The sequence below is a fragment of the Dermacentor albipictus genome, chromosome 1, assembly GCF_038994185.2.
Source record: "Dermacentor albipictus isolate Rhodes 1998 colony chromosome 1, USDA_Dalb.pri_finalv2, whole genome shotgun sequence".
Lineage (NCBI taxonomy): Eukaryota > Metazoa > Arthropoda > Arachnida > Ixodida > Ixodidae > Dermacentor > Dermacentor albipictus.
Window position 1 is genome coordinate 110,510,946 of NC_091821.1, and position 19,745 is coordinate 110,530,690.

General features: G+C 43.5%; 1 protein-coding gene across 2 annotated transcripts in view; it reads right to left on the reverse strand.

Annotated features, from left to right (window-relative positions):
• LOC135907718 (stomatin-like protein 1) overlaps window positions 1-19,745 on the reverse strand; it is a 122,890-nt gene that overhangs the window by 67,156 nt on the left and 35,989 nt on the right. For both annotated transcript variants that reach the window (XM_065439438.1, XM_065439439.1), the window contains exon 6: window positions 13,216-13,271. In XM_065439438.1, coding sequence (XP_065295510.1) covers window positions 13,216-13,271 — 56 coding nt within the window. The remainder of the gene's footprint in view (window positions 1-13,215; window positions 13,272-19,745) is intronic.

The window sequence follows — 19,745 nt, forward strand, 5'->3', positions numbered from 1 at the left end:
AGGGTGTTGGCTCAGTGAACATTCCAAAATACAAATACGTGCACCATGCTTCAGCCGCTGTTGAGTGTTCCTTCTCTGCATACAAACTCAGTAAAAAAAGGCACAACACGAAACCCACAAACTTGAAATGGTGTTTGTCTGTCACTGCTTTCACAACTGCTTCCATGGCATCTAGTCACACTAAATTTCAGATAAATCTTGTATAACGTATGCAACTTGGCTCATTCTGTTATATTGAGAAAATAAAGTGAATTTAATGAAACAGTGGTTTAGTGGGCTCTGTTCCTTAGAATATCTAATTTATCCTCATATGCACAGCAGAAGTTCTAATTCTTTGAGCCTATACATGCCTAAAAGACTGTATTCGGTGCCTATATATGCCTTCCACGACAACTTTAGTGCCTGTTATAAGTGCCTAAAATAGTATACCTTAGTGCCTAAACCTCTCTCTCTAGTAATGAGTGATGAAAATGAAACGAAAATGAAATGGAATGTTACACCGTACAAGCCTATGAGTTCAATTATAGATGCGTATTCACTAATATTTTAGTTAGCAGAAATTTTTCAAAAGCTTCGGGGGTTTATGGACTAGTAGATATATAGGGCGCTTCTTTTAGACTATGCATTATTTTTCAAGATAACCTATGGCAGATAGCACAATTCTAAGAGACAGGCATTACTTCCATGAAAAATCCAAATTCCTAATGGACTAATTAAAAAAAATTCATTAAGTTCTTCACAAATTACATTACAGCACATGTTGCAACTTACGAATTATAATGGGTGAGTTTGCAAGGCATATCAACTTGTAACGAATTCTGAAGATGGCACGGGTTTCGAGATATGCAGTCAAACTTGCGGTAAGAATGCCCTGTTGTCCCAATTATTAAAAAAAAAAAAAACACACACACACTTTTATACATTGAACTATAAAAGTTACTGGAATGCCAGTGTACTTCCTTGCGCACTATGGAAATGATTATCTCGAAACTGGTGTCATCCTGAGAATTCATTCCAAACGGATATGCATTGAGAATTCACTGGGTACAATTAATATTGCCACGGGGTAGAAATAGTCAAGCGAAGGCGTAGTTACAGGTATTTACACATTGCAGCAACGCTGGATGCACAAGATGGCTGCCCGAAACGCCTGCATGCTCGCTTCGCCAAATCATCATCTTTGTTCGTAGTCACACTATGCCCCACTGCTCCATAACAATATATTGCAATATATGCAGTCAAGTAATTAGTTATAAACATAATAGTGTGATTTTGTTAATTAGTTAATTACATATTTTGGTTTCTTCTGCAAATATTGTTTGCCTTTTCGTGTAATCCAGTTCAAGAATTAGAATTATGCTATCTGCCACAGATTATTTTTAAAAATTCTGTATACTTAAAAAAAAAGAAGAGCATCCGGCATAACCCTTGCTTTAATGAAATTCTCAATTCAACAGAGTGTTTGGTGTAGTACTACCATCTTATCATTAGCACTACCCTTTCTGCCATCTAGCTAGCTAGCTACTCCACACTGCACATGCATGTGCCATGGATTAGTTTGCATGTGAAAAGATGGCAAGTGCGAGGGCCGCTAGCAGAAAGTTATATTAAATGTTATGTTACTATGTTAAACCTAGAGCATTTTAAGAAATCCTATTGCTCTCACTCTACTATTACTAATTTGGTTGGCTGTGTCTCGAGAAAATGGCACTTACTATGATCATCAAACACGAACATAAGAATGTTATGCTTGGAACTGACTTCATGCACACAGCTACCCATGGAAACTGATTCTATTAGCTATTTCAATATAGAAAAAGTACAGCTATCACATCATCAAAAAATGTGATGTAATTGTAGAAGACATACATGAGGCCACTGCAACTTAACACACAAGCACTGGAGGGTGCATGCATAGCTGAGCATAAAGCATGGTGAAGTAGAGCTCTAAGAAGCAGCTGATGATGTAGTTCTCCAATGCTCTAAATCTCTCTGCATGCCCCCTAACTGTTGGTGCTGGTATCTGCATATGGCACCCAAATCCGTAATCATATGGTGTGATGTGTTGTCAGGTATTCTGTAGTGTCATGGCAAACGAAATGTGTGCAAAGAAAAATCAATACATTGGAGTTCCATATAGACTTGAGGCTATACATTTCGACAGAATTGCCTGTCTGGTTGGATTAATTAATTATGACTTTCAAGTGGCTCCAACCAAAAAATAAGGTTATTTTCCCAACGTTTCTTCTTCAGGAGGGAGTGACTACGGGGATGTCGAGGCGCAACTTTTAAGCTTTCCTGGTCGAGGTGGGGGAGGGGGGGGTGTTGAATTCTTTTTGGCTACTGAAGGGTGGTAGGTTGGGCACAGTCTGAGATGGTTCTGTGTTTACATTGTGAATATAGCCTGATGGTAAGTTTTCTTTGGAATGGTTTAAGCTGTCACTTTTGTTGGATGGTCTTGGTTCTCAGAATTTCATGGTCCGTGTCTTCTGAGTGTTCGGCTATGGGAGAGGTTTCTCTGTCTGGAGAATGTATTGACATCGTTCTTGTGTTGCTGAGGTGGGCGAGGGTGGGAGTTGAACCTCCAACCTTTGGTGTTAAATAAGGAAAGTTATTTAAGTTTCTCGAACCGATGAACTTTGGAAGGAGTCGAACCGTCGGCCTTTGGTGGGACCAAATTAAATGGCACCAAAATTGACGGTGTCACCATTGATGGTCGAACCCACTACCTTTGGTGTTAATTAAAGCAAGTTAAGTTAGGCACAGATAATTAATATATAGTTAATTAGGACACTCGAACCCATTACTTTTGGTTGGAGTTGTACCCATGACCTTTGATGTTAATTACTGCACTCAAACCCACAACCCTTGGTGGGAGTCAAGCGCTTGACCTTTGGTGTTAATTAAGGCACTCAAACCCTTGACCTTTGGTGGGAGCAAAATTCAATAGCACCAAAACTGATGGTGCCACCATTAATAGTTGAACCCGCAACCTTTGCTGTTGATTAAGGCAAATATAATTAAGATACTGTTAATTAGGGCACTCGAATCCACAACCGTTGGTGGCAGAAAACAAGTATGTAACAGGAAGTAACACTGCATTCGAATAAGAATGTCAAGTAATTTAATTAATGCCTCGTGAGCATGCAGGCTTTCACCTTCATCCTCTTTAACGTGTGCTAAAGTGACTGTCAACTACTTTTTTTGGTTGGAGCCATCTGAAAGACTAAGTATACTTCCATTATTCAAATCTTTGGTTAATTCAATCTCAACCAATGGCCCTGGCCAGTGGCCATACATATTAATGGGCCAGCACTTTAGTTATATCAATCCAGAAATTGACCCTCATTAGACAACTCGAACTTGGCTGGTCAGCATGCAAGCATCTGACCCCAATGGTACAGTGGCTGAAATTGGAAAGTGTGATGAACGCGCCGGCTCACGCATGACGCTTTGGGAGGAAACTGCCAGGGGGCGCTGCCACACGCTTACACGTCGGCCGCAACAGTGGCTAGCAGCTGCAGCGCAGGGGTGCTGCATTGAATGCGATCTGCGTGCGCAGTCCAACACGTAATAACAAATAAGAAAGCTTTGCGATATATATATTCTTGTTCGTTCATGGCTGCAATTTCTATAGAGTAGCATTACCCCTTACGAATTAAAAGGCGCCGAGGTAATAATTCGACTGAGCGCATGCCGATGGTAGAACGCAGCTTGCTTTGTCCGGTTATCGAACGCAAAGCAAGAAAATTTCCATGGGTAGCTCGGAAGAAACATTTTATTTTCAACCCACTGCTTACGCAAACAACTCATTTTTTGAAGAGTGTCTTAGAATCCGTTTAGAACAAACCATTCTTAGTCATCGATGATATTTTGCTATGCGAAACCTGAGCTGTTGCTTTTCTTTTCTTTTTTTTTTGACGAGAACAAAAAATATTTTGTTGAAATAGTTCACAAGCAGTTCAAACAGACCATTAAGCTCTCATAAAGAGATGCCCTCTCTTTGTTGAGTGCCTTCATGTAGAAGTGCAAACGGATGACCAAACAGAATTTTGTAACCTGGTTGGTAAGGCTGAGGCCATGCTGTGCACAGCCTAGTACGACGTCACTTTTTGCAGGCAGGAGACAAGCTGTTCCAAGCTGTCACTGTGCAGCTTGGTGTAACTGAACCACATCAAAAAAGTAGTTTCAAGGGCGTCTACACATGAGAAGAGCTTCTCAGAAGGGTATTGTCGCAGAACTTGGTGAACATCGCCAGCTATTCCGTGGCTTCGTCGGCAGAAACAAGGAGCTCATCGAAGCATTCCTTTCACGCAGTCTTCAGGATTGTTTTGCATGCAACATTCCCTGCCATGTAGATGATGATGATGAAAAACTTTATTTATCCCTCTTTAAAGGGAAGGGGGCAATGGAATAGAGGGTGGGGGAGGAACTACTTGAAGAAGGCCTGCTTTATCCTCACAGCCCACTCCAGTATGGCCTCCTGAAGATCGGGCCTGGAGCTGCGCAAGGCAGCCTCCCACTGCTCCTCACTAGATATTAATTGCTTGATGAAAGGGGGAAGGGGGTGCTTAGGGCACCCCCACATGATGTGGTTTAAGTCTGCTTTGGGAGAGACACAGAATGTACAAGAGGGAGAAAGGTAAATGGCGGGATGAATGCGGTGGAGGAGGTAAGGGGACGGAAAGGTGCCAGTCTGCAGCTGTCGCCACAGAACTTAACACCTACGCGGGGATTTGCCCAGGAGTGGCGGAAAGGTTAAGCGGTCTAATCGGTAGTGTGTGCAGATGTCGTGGTAAGTAATAAGTCGATCCCGCGCTGTAAACGGCGCCTCCTCCGTGGCGAGGTCCGACACATCTGATGCCTGAGCCCAGACAGTAAATCCTCGGGCACTGGCATGAGCCGCCTCGTTTCCGGCAAGGCCCGCATACGCGGGAGTCCAGATTAATGCCACAGTTTGATGGAAAGGATGGGCCAAGAGGAGAGAAAGGGCTGACTTAGAGACCCTACCCGCTCCGAAGTTATGTATGGCTGCTTTGGAGTCGCTAACAATAACTGATGAATTTGGAATTATGAGGGCCAGGGCTATGGCCGCTTCCTCCGCCTCCTCGGAGGAAGAGCCAGGAATGGAGGCGGCCGCAGCGACCTGGCCGTGAGAGTTAATGACTGATATTGCGTAATGATTTCTGTTCCCATATTCAGCAGCATCAACATAGAGTACGTCTTTAGAGGTGGAGAATTGTTTTTGGAGAGCCTTTGCTCGCTGCCTCCTGCGCTGTTTGTGATGCACAGGGTGCATGTTTTTATGAAGTGGGGGGATGCAGAGGTTCTCGTGTATGTGATGTGGAATGGTGTATTTAGTCTTGATGATGGGTGCCGGAGTGATAGAAAGAGTTTGTAGAATGTGTCGACCTGTTGCGGTGTTAGAAAGTCTGCTATATTGGGATGTGAGGTGGGCTTCTGTGAGTTCAGTAAGTGTGTTGAAAGTTCCGGTAAGCATTAGCCTATCAGTGGAGGTACGTATGGGGACTCCCAGAGCGAATTTATATATTTTGCGTAAAAGAGTGTCGATCTTATCTGATTCTGATTTAAGGAAATGTAGATATGGTGTTGCGAATGTAATCTTACTGATAACGAAGGCCTGAATCAAGTGGAGAAGTTCGGCCTCCTTTAGTCCGCCATGTTTATTGGAGACTCGCCCTAGAAGACTAGCTGCGAATCACTCATCTTTCAGTGTACTCATGGTTGGAGAGCATTGCGGACTTCTTTATCATGTGAAAAGCTTCTTTAACCTACCCACTGTCCAGCAATGCATCCAGTTCATGGCTTGCAACCTCACTACTGAGGAGAAACGTCAGATCGCCTCCTTCACAGTTGGCACTGCTAGGAGCTTTGACCAAGTCCTAAAAACTAAGGCAGTTCACGGTGAGCAAGAATTGGGTAGGAGTGGGATGGTTGTTGCAACCAGAAAATTGTCTAACGATACCAAACAATTTCTTGAGGAAGTCTTGGCTCAGCCAGCATGTCAGCAGGTACTTAAAGCCAAGCTTCTCATGAAGGTACAGGTCAAGCGCAGCCTGAAGGGTGACCCTTAGCCCCTCAGCAGTGCTTGTTGAAACATATCTGGCTGGTGAAGTTTCCACATGAGCATCCCATCGATTTAGGTAGTCTAACGCAGCCTTGATGTGCCTTTCATGTGCAGAGTCAGGTTTCAGCCCTTCAGATGGAAGCCATGCTGTCACTGCTTTTACTAGCTTCCACATCAGCCGAACAAAGGCTTGAGTTGGTGCAGGGTCACCCCATTGCTCCTTTATTTGCTTCTTGTAGAAAAACAGGCCACGAAGTACCTGCGGGCTGAAAAGGTGAAATGTAAGGTTTACCTTCATTTTTTCAATGTTAGGGCTCATGTGAGCAAGAGTGGCATCCCTTTAAGGGTAAGTGGACACTTACCCTATTTGCGTGCTGCTCTGATGTTGTCAACGTAAACAGAACCTTCAGGTGTTTTGTACTTTGCTTTAAGAAGGCTATTTCGAACACATTTTATCAGGTGCGGAAAATCCAAAATTAAGAAGAGGCATCTTCCAGTGTCAACAGGATGTGGTGCAGATGGCTTTATGGACGTCGAGGAGCTAGAAATCTCAAAAAGGCACTGAAGCTCCATGAAGCTCCATTCGCCATGATATAATCCACCTTCAGACCACCCTTTTCTGTGAGCAACACAGCTTCTATTGAAATCTTGAAGAAAAGCGCAGCTTTCACATTTCCACTGGAAGTGAAAACTGAGTATTTGGTGCCAGGAACCAGTGAGAGGCGGAACATGATCACGAGGCCTTGACTGCAGGGAAGATGCTTGTTGCTTTCCAAGTCCACCAGGCCTTCCACTTTCCCTCCTGCACCAACGTTCATGAACTCTGACAGATCTATTTTGTCCACAATCAGGCCACCGTGGCATTTGAATTCCTCCATGGATTTTCTTTGTCTTGCAATCCCTGTGATAATAGCAGGGTCGAAGCCAAGCCCACACTTGTATTTCCAAATGTGCACTTTCAAAGAGCTTCTGCTTGGTAGAATGAGTATGCCTTCTTGCCAGACATGCTCGTAGAGCCTTGGGCTTTTAATTCACATTATTACGCAATCCAGCAACCAAACCGGATTGTACTGCATACCTTTTGTTGATTTGCGGCGAGCGGCTTGAAAGCATTGCATAACAGCAAGTCTTTGCTTCGGTGGAAGGGCTTGTAACGGGTCTGCGAGGATGCCCTCTTCAAGTTCTGCACTTTGTCTCTCCAGTTTCTCAATAGTTTTAGTATAAAGTGACAGCTTGGCTTTCAGCTGACAAGTGGCTTGTGCGTGCGCTCTTCTATGCTTTGAAATTGCTGTTGCTTTGGTCAAGCTGCGCTGTTTTCTTGACCTTCGGTTAAGAAGAGCTTTCCGTAAATGTTCGTGCATAATGCATGCCTCGCCATCCGTGGAGACCCCCTGGCATTTCTGGCTCAATATGGCCGTGTCCAAAAGAATACGCTTCTTATTGCCAACCTCAAATGAACACTCGAGTACAGTGCCAGCACCTGGAGAAATGCTCATGGCATCAACTTTTCTGAGAAGCAATGCAGGGTCATCACATGCTGCATCCTGCTGCTACACTCCCTGACGAAAACGTCTTGCATCACAGAGCTCACCCCCTGTGAAAATAGAACTAACTTATCTGCACACGAGACGCGCTTATCCTGCACAATCTGACATGCACTGTAAGCCACAGTCAGGGACAGAATACTCAGCGTGTGCTTTCCCCATGCAGCTAGCTGACGGTAGGGCCAAGTCTTCAAATAAAATTGAGGACAAGGGGTCTTCGATCTCAATACCCACAGGCTAATGGTCTGGCACTTTTCTTGGTGGATTGAGCTGGGGCTGCACTCCTTGCTGCGCGTTTCCTGCTTGCTGGCAGTTTCTTCGACAGGTAATGCAGGGGATTAGTAAACTGCGTAGGCAAAGCTCCTGGGAGTAACAGAGGCCTACCCCCATCAATGCACGCGATTGGAAACGCAGCAGAAATGGAAACGAGCACTACTGCCCACAGGTCAGGGCGTGTGGCATCACTGAAGTCACAGAGCCAGGGTGACTCACACCAGGCAACGTGGATGGATGGATGATATGAGCATCCCCTTTAGAACAGGGTGGTGGGTTGTCCCACTAAGCTCTTGTTATTATATTGCCTAATGTCCTACATATGTTAAAGAAGGAAAAAAAAAAGAGGAAAAAAAAAAGCTCGCTATGAATTCCTATAACTAAACTTTCTGAACCTCTATTGTGAACTTTGTTTTTGCATGCCTCTGTTGTTTGTTGTTTCTCTACTTTTTTTCCACCAATCTTTCCATCGCCGTTTACTAATCTCTACTGCACACATGTTTACTTTTCCCCTGCTTTCGCTGAACCCAAGGGCTTCAAGGAGGCCAGATGCCTAAATCGACCGCTGGGCAAATATCTTCACATTCTAATAAAACATGCTCCATCATTTCCCTAGCTTTACCGCAGCAAGCACACGCTTCTTCTTCCTTCTTATATCTTGCTTTATAAGTGCGTGCTCTAAGGCATCCTCATCTCACTTCGAAAAGTAATGAGCTTCCCTTTGAGTTATCATCAATTATTTCTTTCCTAATTTCATTTTTTCCTCTTAAGTAATTGTTCATAGCAGGTTTTTTTTCCATAAGCGCCACCTATGAGATTATCTCAGCCTCTTTGACTTTCCACTTGATGTTCTTTGTTGCCACATTGCTCACCATACAGTTCGTATACCTGCTGGTAAGCTTCCTAGTTCTTTTTCTGCACTGTGAATCAATGTGTTTCCTGTACAAATACTTGAAAACCCTCCCAGCCCATTTATTTCTTCCATATTCCTCAGTTGTTTTTTATAATTAATTTCACTGCGAGCTTCTCTCGCATCAAAGCTTGTCCAGCCAGCCCATATCACCCTACACAGCTTCATTTGTAGTCTTCCCATGAATGCCCAATGCGAGGTGTCCCACTGACCTTTGCTTGCCATCGAGTCCTCATAGTAGCCCTGATTTCAAGCAAACAACTGCATTTCAAAATGTGTGTACTGGAACCATTACACCTTTCCACATACCCCAGAGCACCTCGTACCTATTGTATCCCCATAGAGCTATGTGTTTCATTATGGCCACATTTCTCTTCCCCTTTGCTGTTATTGTTTTTTCTTGTGTTTCCATATAAGTATCTATTGCCTTCGTTTATCCATATACCAAGGTGTTTATATTCTTTTAAGTTAGGTATTTCCTGGCCATGTATTGACACTGTCTGTTCACTGTGTTCATTGAATAGCATAACACCAGATTTTTTTACGCTAAATTTCAGACCTAAATTCCCGCCTTCCTGTCCACGGATATTAACCAGACGTTGCATATCACTTAGCTTGTTAGCTAGCAACACAATGTTGTCCACATAAAACAAACATGTAAGCTGCTGCTTCACTACTGTACCCACCGTTTGTATGAGAGATTAAACCCGATATTACTTTCCTCTAGCGCCCTTTCCATCCTCACCATGTACATCATAAACAGCAGTGTGGATAAAGGGCACCCCTGCCTCAGTCCCTTGTTGAGATCAACTTTCTCCTCGCTCCTCATCCCTTCCCACTCAACGCAAACAGTACTTTCTAGGAAAATCTCTCTCAAAAGCTGTATACAATAGTCACCCAAGCCATCCCCTTCCAGAATATCCCAGAAAATGTTGCGGTCTGCATTGTCATACGCTCCTGTAATGTCCAAAAAGGTCACATATAACGGCCTCCTTTCTACTCTGGATATTTCAATAGACTGAGTAAAAACAAATAAGTTATCATCCAACTGTCTACCTATTCTGAAGCCATTCTGAAGTTCTTCCAAAATGCCATTATTCTCCGCCCATGCTTGCAGCTTTAATTTAATTGCCTGCATTGCTGACCTGTATATTACCAATGTAATGGTCAACAGTCTATTGAGTGAATAGACTCCGCCTTACTTTCATAAATTAAACTCATTCTACTTTGTCACCAACTGCCTGGTATGCACCTATCTTTTAAACATCTTTCTGCTGCTTTCAACAAAGCTTCTTTACTTTTTGGACCTAGTTCATCAATCAGCCAAACGGGAACCTCATTTAGCCCTGTGGCTGTGCACTTAGGAATTTTCTCTTCAGCTTTCTTCCAGTTGAAATTTGTCAGCACCAACTTCTTTTCCATCTGGTTCTCATTCATACTCTTTTTTTCCCTCAAGTACAACCTCATCATTGCCTTGCAAAGATTTGGATGTTATTTTTCGGATGTAATTCAATGCTGCGTCCCCTTCCAGTTTGTTTTCATCTTTGTCTAGGCTATGTTGTTATATTGTTCCAGACTTCCTGCCTAATAAGTTTATGCGGTTCCAAAATATTCTAGGTGCGGCCTTCTTTTCCTCACGTATTCCTGACAACCAACGTTTACTTTCACCTTTTAATTTTGCTTGCACCAGTATTTGAACCATAGACTTTATCTCCTGGTATATTTACCATTTACTAGTTACTTCGTGCGGCAACTGCACCTTCTTTGCCTGCCTGTACTCTCGGGATGCTTTCTGTCGTTCGGCGATCACTTCTCGTATCTCCCTGTTCCACCACCTTTTCGGTTTCTTTTTTCCTTACCAATGAACGTTTCCCTTTCCGTATTTCTGTCGTTATTACACTTAGAATATTCCCAGTATTTATTTGGCCATTTGCCAAGTTCTTCCTCGACTCTAGTGACTATATTTGTTATTTGTTCAGCATTCAAATTTGGACTGGCTATTTCACACTCCTTGCTCTCTTTCCCAACTACATATCACATTTTCAAAATGATGCGTTTATGGCCAATCCCTATGCTGCTATACCCTTCCTCATCAACGACCATTTTTCTCAACTTATCATGAATTCTTCTGTCATCAAACAGTAATCAATGGTTGATTGCCGGTTTCCCACTTCCCATGTGGTCTGCCCATCACACTTAGGCCCTGTATTCACAATAACAAGGTTATGTTGCTCACAAAGATCTAGCATTGACACCCCGTTGTTGTCAGTATAGCCACCTAAATCCTGTATGTGGGCATCCATGTCACCTAATAGGATAATTTCAGCACCATTCCCGAAACCCTTAGACATCCCACGCATGCTGACACGAACACGTCAGCCCGTGCCCCCTCCCCCCTCGCGGCTCCTTGCAGGCGGCTTCAATGCATCCTTTAGGCGCTGCATGCCGCTCGTCACACTTTTCCATTCTAGCCACTGTACCAATAGTGTCATCAATCGTGACTAGAATGGCTGCAGTGTCTGTTTTGGTGCAGCTAGGGTACAGTGGATGCATTGAAGACACATTATATCCCATCTAAAACAGTGATTTCCAGGCTGCCCTTAGCAGATGTCAAGGTGAAAACAACAGCTCGTAATGAGTGATTATGTATTTACTCGTTTATAATGCGAACCTTTTTTTTTATCAAGAAAATTGATCAGAAAATTGCCTGAATGTTACAATTGGACACAAGACAGAAACCACGTTCGTGACATTAGCAAAAGCTTACCCTCAGATCAAGTGTCATTGCCACTGCCATCACAAGATGGAAGCTTAAGTTTTCGTGTAGGATGGCAACAATGGCATTGCTTTGAAGCTTCAATTATGAAAGCCCACTCAAAAGATAAGTTTGTGGCCAGACAGTTGCGTCACGTTTTCGGTGGTCCTGATCCTGTAAGTGCCACAGAACTGGCAAAGTTGTTAGTGTAGGTGTGGGCCATCATCCTGTCTGCGATTGTAGCAGAGCGGTTTGAAAAATGCACAGTACCAAAAGTAATTCACGAGGAGGGTGACATGTTGTGGTGCATGAACAGTGACAAAAAGCTGTACGAGACTGATGACAATGAACATTAGATGTAAATAAATTTCCATTATAAGAAGGCAAACTCTTCACGTTTCATATTTCCAATTGCCAGTATCAAAGGCATACTATTCTTATCTCTTTTGTTATAAAATCGAACGTTAGTTAGAGATCAGCGCACACTGTTTTCAAATATGGACCCATAAAAACTTGGTGCATGTTAGACCTGGGCCATGCTAAAATCAAGTAAATACTACGAATTGAAGCAGCGGTGTGTCTGGATGTTTTTTTTTTTCTTCATTATAATTTCAACCGACCAGATAATTTGATGAATTTCACTGGTCCTATGAAGATTTAATTTTTAGAAGTCAAATGTATACTTAGAAAGCTACAGTAGTACAGATCATCAATGTTTGGAGCCCAAGGCACTAGGTGCACAACTGAACCATTTCCAGGGTCTCACAAGTTAATATGTGGCTCGTTCAATATAATAAAGGTGCGGATTCTCTTAGCCAACATTTTTCTCACTTTTAGGAGTTGTACTACATATTATTTTTCATTCTTTTCATTTTCTTGCATTTTTACTTCTGCCTTTTAATACTGAACTATTTTTTCACGGGGCATGTACACAACATACCACCTTAGTTTCACAACTGGGACAGCAGGTACAACTAGTTCCCAGAGTTCAGTAATGATTTTTCGTACAAATGCATGCATCATAACAACACTTTTGTTTTGACAGCATTATGCTGATTTAATAAACTGTTGTTGCCAAAGAAAAGAACGTGTCATCCCGACGGCTGCTAGAATGTCTAATCATTCAATCGACGCCAGCTACAATGAACCGGACACCAGGGACTATGCCTGCCGTTTACGCACGCTCATTACGTCACGTGCTGGCTATATAAGTGATGACGATTTCTTGTCTAACTCAGTGAACAAGGAACCCGTACGCGGTTCTGAAACGTCAGATTATTCATCAGACTTGGTCAGTGACCGTAATTCCTTCAAATAAACAGATATTGCAAATGCACCTATGAATGTAATTACTATTGTTTACATGTGTCTGAAAGTGTACTATTTTGGTTCTCACTGTAAGCAGATGCCTTGTTAAAAGCCGAGTCAACATTACAGCTACATTCTTGCTTTTAGTTTGCTAAAAACTGCATGCCAGGTACTGATTTTTCTGGTTTACTTGTGTGACTGATATCCATTTTTTTGTTTTCATGATGTTCAGTGACAGCAACTTATGCTTATCAATTCTGAAAAACAAACAAACAAATAAAAAAATAATCACTATGAAGATATCATTCTACAGCTGCGTAGAGTAAAGTGCACTTACAGAGTAACCTTGATGACCTCCAGCCCCCATGGAAGGATTGTTTCATTCAGCTTGGTCTATAACAAATAAAATGAGAGGCACAACAAGAAAAAACAGTGCTCAATACACATCCCATCACCACGTAGAAATTAATAAAAAATTTGGTGGAGAAAAAAATTGCACCTAATTTGCACTACTACTTCAAAAATGCAAAGTAGATTTTGTTTATATACAAGAAATTGCACACAGGTGTTTAGACTACAAGCCTTTCTTTTCAATGCATCAAAGGGTAAAATTTGCACAAAGCTGGTTATCAGGCTTGCATGTATGCACAGTAAATTTAAATATTTATTATAGCAATAAGCTACTTTGCACATGCTTAGATTGAAATTTATGTGCATGATAATTTCAAAATACTCAACTCAACAGTGAAAAAAGTGATACATTTGACTGGTGGGCAGCTAGCGGTTCTGCTAGCCACCACACATGTACGAAAATAAAGTAGAAGAAAAATCTAGAAATTTTGGCTTATCACCTGAGAGATGTAATACGACCACATTTGAAGAATGCTATCAGTCAATCATTTCTCTACAGGTATTTGCATCGAAAGAACCTCCCATTTTTCACAAAACACACTGTGAGACATTTTCTGTCAGAATCCCGCAAAGGTGTTATTTATATTATTTTCTTGCAAGCAGTACTTTGGAGTAACTTTTATGAGTAACAATCTTTGTGAGCACAACAGTCTATCACACACACTACAGGCATGGCGAAAGTTTTCCAAAACCGAAGGTTGAAGTTAATTTGCAGCAGATGTACACTATAAATGGCCATTGTTTATTCTTTAACTTTGCTGCTTAGTTGTGGCCTGCAACACTTCAACTGTAGCTTCATGCTGCTCCATTGCAGCCTCTACCTTTGCATGACAAAGATTTTTGCATTCTTTCGCCATTACCTTTTTTTAAATGACAAATCTTCAATGCTAGCATGATTTCCAAGTCGGTGGCGCACTGCTCAGGTGTTTTGGCAGCTAAAAACATGTGAAGTGTCAAGAACAGTAGTTTAACAGGAAATACACTCATATTTTAAAATATAATGTCATCCTAGGCATGTGCAGGGGTAGGGGGTAGGGGAGGAGGTGCAAACCTGCTGGCTGTTACCCTCCACTTCCATCCCATATCCTTCTCTACTCTTTAAAGCCTTCACTGCCTCACATTCAGGCTAATAGCCAGGGGGGAGGGGGTGAAGCCCTGGGCTGTGTTTGTGTGTACAACCTGAACAAGTTGGTGTCCAAGGCCACCAGGCCTCGTCAAGCCTCACCCGCTTTATTTGATAATTGTCCGCTTGTCAAAAATGTTCATACCGTGGGTTGTTTACTGGCCCTTTAACACCTTTGTGACAATGTGCATGTTGGTCAGTGAGAGATAGCTTCTGCAAAGGCGTATGAAGAGACACACTTGGAAGCCCTTGTGTAAATGTAAATTTTTGCTCAGACACGAAACCTCGAATAAAAAAATGTATACAGCGACAGCTCATGTCCAGCTTGCCGAACAGTGCTTTGTGCTACATAGAAACCACTATAAAACAGTTTTTTTCATTGTTTGTTTCTTAGTTTTAGCTCTGAATAATTAATTTTTATATTTTTATCAACTACAATGAGACCGAATGACCGTACAAAAAGCTAAAAAGAATATATATATACAGTATACATTTACGCTGCCTTTTACCGGAAATAATTATTGAAAATTAAGTACTCTACTCAGAAATTCCTGGCTATGGGCCTGCTCACATTGGTGGCATACTAGTTTGCTGCAAAGTTGTCAAGAGTCTCAAAAGGAGTCATTAAAGAATATTCAGAAATAAAGTAATGGGAAGGTTGCGCTTGTTATTCGAGCCTTCAACTTCCTCAAATCACATGACAGTATCCAAATTACCCCTTTGTTATTCGCTAGTTCAACTGAAGATTACCTACTATGAGAAAAAAACTGCTATCTCAAACAGGCACAAAGTAGGAGAGGAGAGGGCATCCACGTTTTGCATGACAGGAGTGATCATGGGTGGTACCCTAGTGGTACAGCACATGCACTTATCAACTGGCTTTTGCTGCCCATCAATTATGACCCTGTTCAGAAGAATGAGCAGAGTAGCAGAATTTAGATGCTTACATCATTGTGCTTCAAAATGTGATTACTATTCAGATAGAGAACCAAATACAGCAAAATGTAGCTTTCCATTGCTAGTATATGCCTTTATCACTGGATTGACAGTGCACACAGCTTTATTACAACGGCATAAACTGCTGCAATAATCCTCTACATGACAAATCTACACAAGTGCACAAATCAATTGACATTGCAGAATAAACTTTCTCCCTTAAACTTTTGGTCCTTGCATATGTCACTTTCACACTATTGATGCCTCATTTGTTCACAGGCAAATCCTTTAGCTCGCATTACATATCAAAGCTGGCCTATTTGGCTGATTTACCTCAACTGTAGAACAGATGTCTTAGTAGGGATGTAGGGACACATGCTGGACAGAAAACATCTTTTGATGTAAAACAGATACAGTTAACGCAGCGCATGAGCACGACGTAAACATTGCTATGCGCTCCACACAACAGGCCCGACTGCCACTGCCGCGACTTGCTGCCTGCCATTTTATTCCTCGCTTTAACTGTGAGGTGGCGCCACAGCGCAATGAAAAAGGCGGATTGCTCCCTTTGTCTCCCCTCCCTCGAGTATCTGCATCCATGATTGTTGGCCCGATTACACACTCTTCAACATTTAGACATTACAAGTGATGTATAACGATTTTTATTGTATAACCGTAAGGGTGCTTGACAATATAAAGCCAACAGACAACGAAGCCAAGGAAAGCATCGGGGAAAGTAGCTGCAGTTGAAAATGAAATGATGAAAATAATAAAGAAAGGGAAATGTAAGTGGACGAAAAGATAATGTGTCGCCGGTGGGAGCCGAACCTAAAACCTCCACATTATGCATGCGTTGCACTACCAATTGTGCTTTGGCGGCAGGGTTTGATAGCCTTCACCAAAGCACAGTTGATAGTGCAATGCACGCGTAACGCGGAGGTTGTGGGTTCGGCTCCCACCGGCGACACGTTATCTTTTTGTCCAATTGCCTTTCCCTTTTTTAATTATTTTCATCATTTCAATTTCAACAACAGCTACTTTCCCCAATGCTTTCCTTGGCTTCAATGTCTGTTGGCTTTATATGGTCATGATTAACAAAATTGAGAGCCTCGGTTCTCCTTCTTGCAAAGGTGCTTGTTACTCATAATTGTCCTATCCAAGATATGACCCAGAAAATTAGGGGTGAGAATATAATAAAACTTTCGAATAATGAATTGAATGTTGTAATACTTGATTCGGTCTCAAATTGAATAGCTGCTATTGGAAAATTCAAATATTTTTTCAATAGTTTTCAAATACTTTACATTATCAATTGTACATTATCAAATGTAAAACAGAAGCAAAATTGTCAAAATTTTATCTCGGCCGTGGTGGACATAAAGCCTGAGCAGTACATATAGCATGCTGCATTGGTCAGGCAGCCAGATGTTTTGGCCTAAATCAGGATCATTTACATTAAAATTTCATTCAGCAGAGGCTATGGTACTACTTACGAAGGCTGCGCCAGTGTGTTCTATTTGGATGAAATCTGAATATGCTGAATTGAATAGACGTTGCAACATATTATTATACAGGAGTGACAACATGCACAGATGAACCCACTGATAAAAAATCAAGTGCCAATAATATTTTGCACAAACAAGAGAGGGAATAGATATTGTTGTGCCATTACCACAAGCCCGGATTCCAAATCTGCAAGATGCAGAATTTATCCTGCGAGCGCCCAAATTCTCCCTTCACAAGTCAAGATGCTGAGCCGTCAGGCAGTGGTGCTCTGCGGAGAAGCATCGGTGAGCAGCATGTTCAGACATGCACACAAGTGCCAGACAGCCCGGCGCCGCACCTCCTTTTGCCTGGAGGTCACCGCGCGCGCGAACTTTGAACCGGGTGGCCAGCGCGGTCGCTGGTTGGACCTCTCGGACGACCGCCGAGTGCTGACTTTGTATTGGGCCGTTTGAGTGACAATGGTTCCTCGGGGATTATAAAAGCCGCGACGCGCCGCCTGAAAAACCGGATCCGCCGACCCTTCGGGAGCCAGTGCCGCTCTCGACTGGGGTGAGATGTGTCACGCGTTTTCGCCGGACGTCGCCGTGCGGGAACAGTCGCGTTTGCTGTGAGATCTCGGCCCCAGTGCCGACCCGTTCATGTCCTGTATAATGACCTGTATATAGTGTATAAAGTCCCTTTTGTTATTCTCATCGACGCCTGGCTCGGAGTCTTCGCTACCAACGCTCTGTCACGAAACGGGTGACGAGCGCTACGGGACCACAAAGTCGTAATAGTGGTGCAGCGGTGCAAAGTCGTAACAGTGGATGGCAGCTACGGGATTGATCGGCATCAGCTACCTCGGCGCGGTGAGTGCCTGAAGTTTACCTCAAACACCAGACTTTCTCTGACACAGGTTATAGTAGCTTAGGGAAGGATTTGGTGTTGCATTGTGTTAACCTTGTGTGTTTCAAGCCTAGTGAGTGTGTTTTGAAAACCAGGGGATGCTGAGGGGGTAAACGGGGCAGTGTGTGAAATACTTGCATATGTCTTACTAGTAGTGTTATAGTAGCGTACGGCAGGTATATTCAAAAAGGGTAAGCAGCAGGAGGACAGTGTGAACGATGGAGAAGTACAAGGTGAAGGAACTTCTCGAAATTTGTGAGGAGTTGGGCATTGAGTTGGGCTCAACCAAAAGAAAGAATGCGATCCTTGAGGTCATGAGGACTGGGGACGTAACGGCTGAGGAAGCCGCAGAGGCCTGGGCAGATATAAATCATCGTCGCGAGGAGGAAAAGAGGGAGAAGGAACGTTGCGAGGAAAGGAAAGAAAAGGAACGTCGCGAGGAGGAAAAGGAGGAAAGGAGAGAGATTCGTGAGCACGAGCTTAAAATGAAAGAGTTGGAGACCCGAAATAGCTCGCCAGCGCCTAGTCTCACTTCCAACGGTCCAAGAATACGCGATCAACTTCCACCCTTTGTCGTCGGAGAGGATATGGCCAAATACCTCGTGAAATTTGAGCACGTGTGCGAACGGAATAGCATTGAGCGATCCCTCTGGGCACAAAATCTGTTAGCCTTGCTTCCTTGGGAGGCATCAGACGTAATAACTTGCTTATCGAAAGAGGTGTTTGAGAGCTACAGTGATGTGAAGGAAGCGCTACTGTGGAAGTACAAATTGTCGCCCAAAGCTTTCCGGCAGAGGTTCCGGTATGCAAAAAAGGGCAAGGAGTCGAATGTTGACTCCGCGTTTCGTCTAAAAGCCGACCTGGTGGAATGGCTGAAGGGCGAAGAGGTTTACGACGACCGCGACAAAATCGTCGAATGCATCGCGTTGGAGCAGTTCTACCGTTGCATTGATGAGGATGTCAGGCTCTGGCGGCAAGATAGGCTAAAGGAGGTTAAGCTAAACAAGGCAGCAGAGTTAGCGGAAGAGTATTACACCCGCCGCAGCTTGCACAGCAAGGCAGTGCGCGTAGAAAAAGCTGATAGGAGAGATGGGTTTTCCGGGAAGCCCGACGAACGGAAGCAAATCACGCGTCGCGAGTTTCGGGAAGACGAGTCCCTTCCCAAAGAAACTGTAAGGGAAGGACAGAATGCATCTCAGAATGATGACGATAGTCCGAAACAGCGAAACGATACGACGCGTTCTTTTGAAAAACGGAAACAGTTAACCTGCTGCAATTGCAAAAAGCAAGGGCACATCGCTGCAAGCTGCCCAGAGAGAATTGCTTTTGCAACAATACAGGAAACTCACAAAAACATACGTCTATTGGAGCCCTATGTGCAGGAAATTAAGGTAAACGGTATGAAGTGCCGTGCACTTCGGGACTCTGCAGCAACTATGGACGTTGTTCACCCGTCTTTCGTCTCCTCGAGTGATTTTACGGGAGAGTGCGCTAGGATACGGCAAGTGGCCGAGGAGAGGAGTGTCTGCTTACCGATCGCAACGGTTGTCATTGAAGGAGAGTTTGGGAAACTTAACACAGAGGCCGCTGTGTCTGCCGCCCTCCCGGAGCACTTTTCCTACCTCTTCTCAAATAACTCGGAGCAGCTGCTGAAGGATCAGGGCAAATCATTCTTTGCCGACGTGGCGCTCATGTGATCCAAAGCGCGCCCGCTGTCGAGGGAACTTGACTTTGAGTCGGTGAGCGAAAGGCGGTGCGGCACACGGACTGATCAAGGTAACTTGAGTGGCGAGCAGTCACGGGAGAGGCAGAGCTCGGAGGCTGGCCTAGACGAGCGGGTCCTGGAAGTGAGTGGGAGTGACGCGTGCAGTACTAGCCGCGATATAGACGCGACGCCGCAATTAGGCAACGCAGGCTCCACACTCGCTCCGGTTTCCGCCAGCTGGCAGGAGCAGGCTGCAGTTGAAAGGGAAACTCGGATTCGCGAGCAACAGGAAGATTGTTCA